At 36.3% G+C, this 12,130-nt stretch overlaps 1 protein-coding gene across 2 annotated transcripts in view; it reads right to left on the bottom strand.

Annotated features, from left to right (window-relative positions):
* Window positions 1–12,002, bottom strand: part of arhgap17a (Rho GTPase activating protein 17a) — a 29,787-nt gene extending 17,785 nt beyond the window's left edge. Inside the window, exons 1-2 of one of the 2 annotated variants that reach the window (XM_058793497.1) lie at window positions 11,182–12,002; window positions 2,106–2,145 (exon numbers count right to left, since the gene is read on the bottom strand). In XM_058793497.1, coding sequence (XP_058649480.1) covers window positions 2,106–2,145; window positions 11,182–11,234 — 93 coding nt within the window. In that variant the 5' untranslated portion in view covers window positions 11,235–12,002. The remainder of the gene's footprint in view (window positions 1–2,105; window positions 2,146–11,181) is intronic. The other variant, XM_058793498.1, reaches the window with a different exon arrangement.
* Window positions 12,003–12,130: the final 128 nt, after the last annotated feature.

Here is a 12,130-nt window from a genome sequence, read left to right as displayed (position 1 = left end):
GAAATACATCTGAAAAAACGCGGTCGTCTTATATTCGGGGTCTAGACTTTGACATGTCAATAATACACCCACAACAATAGGTGGCGCCAAAAACACATAAAACGAGTGTGCCATGAAATATGTAATGTAATGTGTGTTGTAAAGTCGTGACTGTAATGTTAGCCTAATGGGACCAAACTTCCTCTGTAAGTGATTTTAAAACATAAGACTATACCCAGATTTGAAGACTACAATAAGATTTCACTTCTACTGATAATAAAATTTTGGTAGGCTACTATGAGATGGATAGCCTAAATGTTATATAATTCAGATGGGCTACCTGTTATTTCAATGGCATATCAAAAAGTGTATATTTTTCAATGTCATTGTTGGTACATTTTACCAGTATTTACCATACTTTCAAAACAAAAATTAAAATAGGAAAAATATGCAATTTGAAAATAATTTAAGAAAAAAATGTGGTTTACAGAGAGAAAAACAAACAAACAACAAAAAAACAAGATTTGGTTTTCAAAAAGCCTTTTTCCAAAAGGTACATCTGGAAAAAGGGGGGGTCGTCTTATATTCGGGACAATACGGTAATCTGATAAATCATATTAATAATATCTAAATTTAGAGGACCTGGCAAAATGTGAAATTAAGCTCTATTGTATAAATTTTTTACATTTATTTAGGCCTCTTATTTCACCAGCAATATGCTTAGAAAAAAATAAAGGGTGTCATCTTGTATTGTTTTGTCAGAACAGAGATCCACTGTCTAAGACTTTGAAAACTACCATCATGACAGACAAGTCAGCTTTTTGATGAGGGCAGGCCTGCTCGAACACATGTCAGCCCTAAAAACAACCATGAAAAGAATGTCACTTCAAAACTGTGAGAGCGGTATGACTGAACAAACACAGAGGAGGAGAAAAGAAATCCGAAACAAAACTGACTCATGTTCCAAAAACAGCCCAGATCAGGAATTCCACAGGCTGGGAGAGGAGATAACCACCTCCTCACACTTCTCTGCCTCTTTTACGTCATAACATTCCCTCACAGCCGTCCCAATGCAGCTGGGTCAAGTGTACATTCCGCTCAGGCGTCTCCGGCATGAGAATGCACAGAGGCCCACCACCTGGCAAGGGAACAAGGGGAATCACTGACTGTTATTGTCGGTGCTTTTCTGCTGAGGGAGATCCTGTTCTAGGGAAGTTGTTTGGATTATCTGGTGTGAGAGGTCTTTAAATGTTTGCCTGTTGCCATCACAGACTAAAAACTAGCAAGCCAACGACAGACTAAACATGCAGAAACAATGAGCTATAGTTTTTTGTAACGGAACATATTATGCTATGTTCAGAAATTGGGGAAACACCACTATAATACTGAATAGTCACTGGCAAAACGAAAGCTGCAGGAACGTCCTGTCCGGACAAGCGATTAGGGAAAATTGGATGCGATTCAAAATGGGAGGATGCCACTATCTAGACGCTCAAGAATGTTAAAAGTGTCCCCTGAATGCATCTGTGACTGGCACGACCATAGCAGCCCTGAGGTAACATGGGCATCCAGACAGCTGAGAATAGGGTGATGGGATACCGCTGTGATCATCCCCAAGCACCATACAGAACCCAGAATAAAAACCAAGCCCCTCTGAGTGCCACGGGGGGGATGTCAGCATAATTCTCGCTTGATGTGTCCAAACATCTCAGAAATAATTTTAGACGCAGCCGGCCAAGAGGAATAAACAAGCTGTCACAAACACAATATTGGTGGAAGTTCAGATAATGACACTATTTCGTGGAGTCAAGTCCCTGCGTTTCTAGGAGGTCGTTTTGGCACAATTTCCATGGCAACCAAACTTTTTGACAATTTCACTGGGGACAGTTTCACATGAGGAGAGCAAAAGTGCCGTGACGCAATCCATTCGCTCATTTTTCAGAAGAGAACATTCTTTCTAATGTGACAAAAATAAATTGAATGGAATGCATTTGCTTGACATCAATGACTTCACCTTTCTCTACCCAATGACTCACTACTTTCCCACCATTTGATGTAATGTAAAATTACAGCCAAAGAACAGAACGGCTTCACTGCAGACAGAGATGGAAATAAAAAGCAGTCACCTGTAACAGGTCATCACTAAGGACCTCTGTTTTCTCCGCTCTGTAAAAGAAGACAACAGATCATTAGAAAATAAACCATTTAAACTGCTCAAAACAACACATTTAAAGTAATAGGGCGGTATGATTTAGGGGAACAATTTAGATTTTTCTGATAAAAATTGCGATTGTAATTTTTAAAACAATAAAAAAGTCTGAGGTTTGCTGCAGAATTTGCGAGTATAATTCCAAAATAACTATAATAATAATAATATAAAAATATATATTAAAAAAAAATGTATTACTAAAATTAGAAATATTAATTTTGTAATATTTCACTGAAAAAAATAAATAAATAAATGAAGATTTAAGAAAAATAAAACGATAAAATTAAATTTTACAGCACAACTGTAAAATTACAATACTAATATTTATGGCTGTCTTAATTTATTCATTTTTAAACATTAAACCATCAAGATTTTATTTGGGTGGAAAACCACAGGAAGCCTTTAAAGATTTTGTCTGTCCTTTTGTCGACAACAGCTGGTTTACTTTGGAAAGATGATTGAAACATGTCGCATTCTCAAATGCACGTTATAAGCAAACCAAACTCAGAGCAGATGCTGAGATGAGATGAGTTTGTGTGGTGCAGCATTTAACGTGAATCAAACCGCCCTGAGACACTGCTGTAGCCTTTCACACTGTAATACCAGTAAACTCCCGTAAAATTACTGGAATGACTTTACAGGTAAATACAAAAATGCGCTGTTCACACAGGTGATGACGTTCTGTCTTTTTACCCGTAAAGCACCATTCACACATCAGTTTCAAAATACCGGTAAATTCTGTCACATTAACCAGAAATGACCTTTTAATAGCTGCAACTCGCGGTGTTATGTTTCTAAACATGGAGGGGTACACGTGGTCAGTGTTTTTCTTGATGTTTTCATTTTTGTGTCAAACGTCCACATTTATGCATCATACAGACATCATATTAGACTACTTCAGACATTTCTTTGACTTCCGTAAACAGCGCAGAGTATCTGTGTCAGAATGCTATGATTGGCCCAGAGTAGACAACTTACGTCAGCGCATTCTGAACTCATACGTGCTCGTACCAGTAATCTCGTTCTGCGTTCACACAGAGCACATTACCGGTAATTTACAGGTAATGTTACAACTTCTCGTACTGGCAAATTACCAGGGTTGTGTTTCCCAACAGCATCGTAAGCCTAAGTTGATCGAAGCTCCATTGCTTTCAATGGGTCTATGACGTAGTTAAGCTTACGATGTTTTTAGGAAACGCAGCCCAGAATGAATTTACCGTATTTTTGAAAAGGTCCTGTTCACACATGATCTCTTAATGGTAATTTACCGGTAATTTGTGTGAAAGGTGCTACTGAAAGCACTGGTTCATGAGCTGCTCGCGAATAAAAGTACACTGTGCCATGCTTCACTCTAAAACACATACAGTGCACATACTGTACATATATATTGTTAAATTGGGATTGTAAGTCATGTAGCCATTTCAGTTTTACTCCAAATAATTGTGAAGCCTATAGTATGAAATAATGTTTATAAATGAAACTGTTGACTTTAGTAATGATCAAGTGTAGGAGCAGCCAACAGCTGACAGTCTGTCTAATGAAACCAGCTGTCCGAAACGGGAGTCACAGGCATTTACTTTCCCAGGGAATTTTAGCAGTCGACTGTCAGCCTTGTGAACAAATAGTTAAGGCCCTATTAATAGTAAACTAATAGAGGGCTTTGACCATGGCACAGATTATGTCCTGTCTATCTGAGACAGAGAATGTGAGAGGACAACACCGGCTCAGTTCACACAGCTTACACACAGATGCACACAAAAACATCTATCACCCTACGGTTTCAGAACAATGACTCAGAGACAGGTTGTGTGAACTCACCTAAAAATTGTCTTCGTTTATGAACTTTTTATTGATTCGTCGGTGTTTGTTACCCAAGTGTTCGCTACTGTAAAGATCAGAAAGGATTTCACTATGTTCAATCAAATATAATGAAGTGTGCAAGGAGAACAGGTAGATACGATCTGAATAGATTTATGATCCTGCGAGTTCACATCAACATAATAACCAGCATACAGCAGTATGTGGCAATAAAACATTGTTGAAATGTTTCCTGTGTGTCTCCGTGTCTGCACCTTTTGTTGTGGCAACCGTAACATTCGAAAGCATGGAGGATGTCATACATTATACAATAGTGTAATCTTGCCCATCATAACCTGGAGTATTAGTTTCATTGTACACTCACAAAATCTTATTTGTTCTCCAAGAGGTAGACAGTAATTATGGTATTCTTTTACAGCCTAGACCTTATTTGCCAGTGTCTTGGAAGTCAGTAATTTACATTAAACGTGAATGTAAAAATACTGCAGTAAAACCCTTTTAATTACTGTAAGTAACCACATTTAAGCATTTTGGTGTTTTTAATGTTTTTGAAAGAAGTCTCTTATGCTCATCAAAGCTGCATACATTTCCTCAAAAATACAGAGAAATGTAATATTGTGAAATATTATTACAATTTGAAATAACTGTTTTTCATTTCAATGTAAGTATAGTTATAATAATTTATTCCTGTGATGGCAAATCTGAATTTTCTGCAGCCATTACTCCAGTCTTCAGTGTCAAATTTCTGAAACATTTCATATTATTTTTGACGTTAAAAACAGTTGTGATGCTTAATATTTTTTTGAAAACCATCATACACTTTTTAAGATTCTCGAATAAGCACAAAATTCAAAATAACAGCATTTTTTCAAATGGAAATTGTTTGTAACTCAATGGTTATAGTAATGAATGCTCATGTCCAAAGCTAATGAGTTGCATCTCTGTTTTATGATTATTAATTTCATTTTATGTATTTCAACCATAAGGCTCCATATGTAAAAGCATGCTTTTATCTTTTATATATTTACTGAAACATCTGTCACTAAAGCTGGCTTGACAGTTAATTATGGTAATTTTAAGATCTTGTGTATTCTTTTTGTTATCAAAAAAGTAATACAAATTATTGCCATTGCAATTATTGAGGAGCAATCAAGCAGACATGATTGTCATAAGCTTCTAATGGAGCTCGACTAATGTGGTTAAAGCAGAATACAGGGTCTGATTAACTGAAAAATGATCTGTCAAAGCTCAAGAGTCTGATTCTGTACCGTTTCATGTCTTCCTTTAGTCTGCCATGTTACCCACAAATCTCAGCCCCAGTTCCTCCTTCTGCCAAAACTCCACGGTTGTAACCTCGTGACAGTAGAGAACAGCTGCTTTCAATTAACATAAGGACAAGAAAAAGGGCCTAAAAGACTGAAACCAATCCAGATTGAACTCCAAACATCTTGAAAGTGTGTCTGAATCAAGCTCTTGATGTCACATGTAAAGAAGATCTGAAAATAAACAGTTTCCAGAGCTTTCTCCAGACACTGTCAGGCTAGCAATTGATCAAAAATACAGTAAAAAAAAAAAAAAAAGGTACACCAAAATAAAGAATATCCCCCCCAAAAAAACAATAACACTATGAAACATTTTAAATAACTGTTGTTCTTTTATAACATCTAAAATTAAAATGTAATTTATTTCTGTGAAATCAAAGCAGCCATTCAGTCTTCAGTGTCTTTCAATAATCTTTCTAATATGCTAATTTGTTGCTCAGGAAACATTTCATATTATCACAATCTAAAATTCTAGCGACTCCAGTAGTGTACTTGCCCTCCCAACATCTTCACTGGGTCAAAAAAAACAACAACAACAAAAAAACATTAAGTATAGTAAGCATAAAGTACAAAGTAACAAAAACTGCTATTTCAAACAACATTGTGTAAAAAGTTAATTTATTTTTATAATTTTTATATTTATATATTTACTTTTTTCATTAACATTTGCAATGTTCTCCATGACAGCTAAGTGCATAAGTACATGTAATTTGTTTATAATTTTTTATTTATCAATTTTCTAACTTTGAAAACAAATGCCAAAGACTCCCCTTTGTTAGCCAGATATATAATGCTAAAAAACGCAGTATTATCCCCACAGTCACTCACACTAATTAGGCCCATTCTTACCACTGATCCCGGTTTTCAAATTTTGTGAATCGCCTGACAGCAGCAACTAAATTATACTTTACAATTATCTTACATTATCCTTATCTGTACATTATATTCAGTGAAGTGGCAAGCGTATGACCTGAAGCATATTATCCATTCATGGTTTGAGCTGAGCATTATTACACACTGATATCAACAGTATTTGATAAAGAAGCTGATTAAGAGCAGATAGCAACCATAAAAGCCTTTGCACTGACTGCTGATTTCTGTAACAGTCTATTAAAACAGCCACGCTTTTAATTTAATTACTACAATCTTGCTTTTCCTCTCTGCTGAACAAACACAGCACCCGAGGCCAGTGAAAAGCCTGAGCTGACAATAGATATGCATCATCAGCAAACTGACAGGTGGTTCTAGTCTTCTGATAAATTGTGAGGTAACGTGGCACTAATGTACCTTGGGATGGTGTTACGCACAAGCGTGCCATTTAGATCGTCGGGTAGAATCTTATATCACATGGTTTAAACCCTAGATCATCGCTGGATCTGCCTCAGAGTTGATTCTTTGATTTCATTCATAGAAATTAAACTTCCTCAGTACGACTTCCTGTTTAAAAAAAGAATAAAGGAGAGATTTCCTTTGAGGGGTTGCATGCCGAACACAGTGTACTGCCTCCTCACAATCACAATCACAGGAACCATGGGACCAGCTGAGCCTTGCGCCCAGCCACCTCGACACCCCCCTTACGTCCGTCCGACCCTCAACCGCTTCAAGTCTGCTTTCTGCATCACACTAAAGTGATTTATTGTTCGTAAAATAAATTCAGGAAGCGATGAGAATTCCAGCTGAATCTCTTTTATCCACATGTAAAACATTTGTGTTTACAAGGCAGTATTTAACAAACCGGCTTTGATGTTTTCGTGTTATTTAGCAAATGACTCTGTGTTTACAAAATTGTTAATGAGAAACAAAAGTAAAAAAAAAAAAAAATTATATATATACACACATACATATACACACACACACTTCAACCTGCAGTCAAAAATTTCTGTTACACTATGATTCAACATTTTTTTTTTTTTAAAGCAGGCTTCATTTATTCAATTAAAGGGGTCATATGACGATGCTAAAAATAACATTATTTTGTGTATTTGGTGTAATGCATTGCATTTCTTTTATGCGGTTTAAAATGAAAAAACAAACATTATTTTCCATATACCGTACATTATTGTTGCTCCTCTCAGCCCCGCCTTTCTGAAACGTGTCGATTTTTACTAAGCTGATCGTTCTGAAAAGCGAGGTGTGCTCTGATTGGCCAGCTATCAAGTGCGTTGTGATTGGCGGAATAACTCAAACTTGTTACAGAAGTGTTACAACCCTTACCATATTTGGAAACAGACAGACAACAATACTACAGCGAGAATAAAAGTTACACCTTCTTTCTTTGCATAAAACATTTGGGCGGTGTTATGCAAATCTTCCAACACAGTGATGTACATATGTGGGGGCGTGTTTAAATGAGGCGTTTTAGAAAGGCATGGACGAGTCTTAACTTTTATAAAGAATATCTTTTTGGGTTCGAGACTTTAGTCTTTGCAACGTTACGGATCTTATATATACATAAACAGCTTGAAACACTCCAAAGACAAAGGAAAACTTGAAATCGCATCATATGACCCCTTTAAAAAATACAGTAAAATAAAAAACCATTGTTATGAAAAATATTATTACTATTAAAAATGACTGTTTTCTATTTTAATAGATTTTAAAATGTTCTTAATCCCTGTGATGGCTAAACTGGACAGCCTTCAGTCTTCAATGTTGCATAATCATTTAGAAAATCATTCTAATATGCTCATTTAGTGCTCAAGAAACATTTTTTATTATTATCAATGCTAAAACTGCTTAATATATTTGTGGAAACAGTGATACACTTTTTTGGATCCTTTTTTCAAGAAAGTTCAAAAGAACAGAATGCATTAAAAATAAACATATTTTGTAGCAAAATTGATTTACTGCATTCTTGCTGAATAAAAGAAAACTATGTCTACCTTTGCAAATTTTTTTTCCATATATGTGACCCTGGACCACAAAACAGTCGCTGGGGTATATTTGTTGCAATAGCCAAAAATACAATGTTTGGGTCAAAATTAGAAATTTTTCTTTTATGCCAAAAATCATTAAGATATTAAGTAAAGATCATGTTCCATGAAGATATTTTGTAAATTTTGTAAAATGTATCAAAACTTAATTTTCGATTAGTTAAATATGCATTGCTAAGAACTTCATTTGGACAACTTTAAAGGCGATTTTCTCAATATTTGGATTTTTTTGCACCCTCAGATTCCAGATTTTCAAATAGTTGTATCTCAGCCAAATATTGTCCTATCCTAACCATACATCAATGGAAAGATTATTTATTCAGCTTTCAGATGATGTATAAATCTCAATTTCGAAAAATTGACACTTAAGACTGGTTTTGTGGTCCAGGGTCACATATTATACACTAACTAAAAGAAGGGACCAATACAGGTCACAGGTCAGGTCAGATGGACCTTGTCAGATCATAAACAGTTCAGCAGTGTGATTTAATAACAGATAGAACACTACAGAGCCTCATACTTCACAAACAACTCAGTTAGCCCATGGGCACATGTGAATGAATATTTGAGGCACGGCATCCAGGGTCATGAATATTACTCATTCACTGCGTGTAGTGTATTCCTATTCAGTGTATTCCTATACACTGTGATGCTTGATATTTGAAATTAAATTACTTTAAAACCAAATGACACTTTGTAAGTTCATTACTATGTACTGTAGATCTTCATTTAGAGGTATAATTTGACACCTCACATATTGTGAAAATACACTGTCTGGGCTGTTGTGGTGGATGTAATGCCCTCTTTATAGCAGACAGTAATTTTCTGAGGCCTAGAATGAGGGGGCTGTAAAGTTCCTGGTATTCCTAACTTTGCAACAAAATCATAAATCACCTTGGTTATCTTCTTTTAAACTGAACAGGGATGACCTTGCCCCAGTTGGGCTCAGCGTGAACACTAGTAAACTGTTAGCTACTGGCATTTCTCATTGTCATCAGGCTAGCCAAATGTCTCTGGTGGCTGATCGAATTGCACACGTTTAAAAGGAATGAGGCTGCAGACATGGATGCTAAAGGTCAGGTTAACCGCCAGTTAAATGAGCATAGCTGATAGGCAGGTACATCCCTCCTTGCAAATGTGTTATGACTGGTTAGAAAACTAAAGTGAAAGGCATGTCATCTCTGATACCATCTTTCCAAGCAAGCAAGTAATTATCTGCTAGAAATGTTACAGATCATTTAGTCATGTGGCCTGTTCAATAAAGTTAGTATGATTGATACAAACTTAATTTAAAGTCTGTATTAGGCCTACTCAAAAGGCTTAAAGTGAACAAAATATTGTTTGACGTCAGGAAGAAAAAAAAAACCCCAGCATTTATAGCTTTAACACCTCCCTGAGAGACCTGTGCCCTGTATGTTGAGAATTTACAGGCCCATTTACCCTCAAGCAGCTTGTGCAGATTGAAGAATGCAGTTTGAAGCTTTATCAACAGTCAGAGGAGTCAGAAGTGATGACCATGCACATGCCATTTCAATGTAGGATACAAAGTATGAGCTCAAAGGACACTTTGGCTGACAAACAAACATTAGAAAATAAAATAAGCACACATAACATCCAAGAACTGAATTTTCAAAAAGAGCCAGGATGTTCTTAATGTACCTATGAAGAAGGAATATGTGAGATAGTGATAGGAGGCAGACTTATTCATCATGATTCGGTTCCTAGAACCGGTTGGAAAAACAAAAAATGATTCAGCGGTTATATTACGTTCTGATCCCCAACATAATGTATTACATATACTGAAATGTTCCAATAAAACAACATGTTGTCACATATAGCTGTTTATTTCATTTTTTTGTTTTACTAATACATGTTTTTTTTAAATAATTTTATGTTCTGTTTGTTTCAGTCATGACTCAGTGTTAGAACATAAATATAATTTTCATTGAATGAGTTTGAGAACTGAGAAGAACCGCTCAGACTGATTCGTTCAGTCGGTTTGTGAACAAATAGTTCAAATTAATTATTGTTTGAACAGATCTGACCAACTCATTTCAAAGACTCAACTCCAAAGAATGATTCGTTCTAGTGCTTAGACTAGTCTTAAAAGTTAGTCATCTTTCTTTCTTTTTTTTTCTTTTTCTTAAAGACTGGTCCAAGTGCTAGTTGGTCAAACTAGTTATTTTTCTTAACGTAAGTGGCTATGTTTATGCAACTGGCAACAAGTAGTTTATCAGAAACTTTATTTTACAGGCACAGCATATATATAAGGCCGCAACGAATCCTACTAACAGTCATTAGTGCTACTCTAAAGTAATTATAGTAAGTAAGTAATATATCTAAAAAAAACTGCGGTCAAACAACTGCATAATCCTTGTATACAACAAAAAATATTTACCATTTAAATACTTGCTGTTATACTAACTGGTAAATTGCTCACACTGACTCATGAACGAATAGTTCAGTCGATTCATTAACGAACTGTTCACACCAGTTTTTGAACAGATGCGACCGATTCATTGCAAAGATCCGATTCAATAGAAAGATCCATTTACAAATCAGACATTTCTAATCTTCAGTATTTTATCAGATAGCTTATCTTAAACCATTTCCCGTTGAGATTTAGTATTACATAGTAACGAGTCCGCAGTAGTGTAACAGTCAATAGTCAAATCAAAAGTAGCAAAAAGTTGAGTTTGTAGTCAAACAATCACGTAATCTAAATATATAATGTAAAGCAACGAAGAAAGTTTACTCTTTAGCTAATTGCTTAAGAGGTAACTTAAATCGAAAAGATTTGTTTTAGGCAGCAACCGCCTTGACAACATAACATAACAACAACATACCAAACCATGACAGAGCTGCCCGTGCCCATCCGTGAGAGGGCAAAACCGAATAAAAACTTTAAATCTGTACTCGCCTGCCAACTGTTTGATTGGCGAGCTGTCTCATCCGATTGAACTGTTTCTTCATTTTAGTGGCGTCGGCCTCAAAACCCAGTTTTTAAGAAGAGGAGAGTGTGTTCGTCGATGCCTCATGAGCCGAAAGATCCTTGAGCACGATGGTGAAGTCGTGTGGATAATTACATTAAAAGAGCCCGGTGTACGGTTAGCTCGAGCAGCTAGAAAACTAGCCGATCGGGAGAGAAAAAAACAGTAGTGTGGAAAAAGTTAGCTCCGGTGAATAGCGGCGCTCGTTTCATGTCATTCCGTGTTGCAACTGTTCTCGTAAGCGGGAGTGAGCGGTGTTTCCACGTATGCCAGCCCGTGACATCTACGGGAGAGAGTGGAAGTGCATGGCAGCGGGCTGATCACTGCGTCCGTGTCGGTACTGAGTGTGTGTTTCACAGCTCGGATCAGCGCAGCTCCAGGCTGATCGTGATGGCATTAATGTGGACACAGACGCTGTCTCGAAACCTAGTGCGCTGACTTTACAGACAGCATTATTGAGCGTCTGTGATTTCCAAAAATGCTGTCTGTGTAGGCAGCTCCAAAGGTTTTGGGACGCAGCCTACGAAGACTACGTAGAGTTCAGTGTCCACTCATATTACCGTCTGTGATGACCACACACTCCCTGCACGGACTGCAGGAATTTTACATCTTAAGGATTCTCTTCGTGTTTGGCCAAAACTGTCCTTTTTTTTCTGTTTACAGAGTAAATAATTATATATTAATTTTTAGTTTATATAACGTGCTCTTTTTATAAGATATTTTACCATGTCCCTTTCCTTTATATTCCATTCACCTCATGTTACTTGTTTGCGTCACACTATTGATTTCATTGTCTATTTTAATACTTTAAGTACTGTATATGTTCTGGAAATGTTGTAAAAGCTGAAAATAGTGCTAATAAAATAAAAAATAAAATAA

Source organism: Onychostoma macrolepis, chromosome 12 (genome assembly GCF_012432095.1).
Source record: "Onychostoma macrolepis isolate SWU-2019 chromosome 12, ASM1243209v1, whole genome shotgun sequence".
In the NCBI taxonomy this organism is placed as follows: Eukaryota; Metazoa; Chordata; class Actinopteri; order Cypriniformes; family Cyprinidae; genus Onychostoma; species Onychostoma macrolepis.
This window is presented reverse-complemented; position numbering and strand designations above follow the sequence as displayed.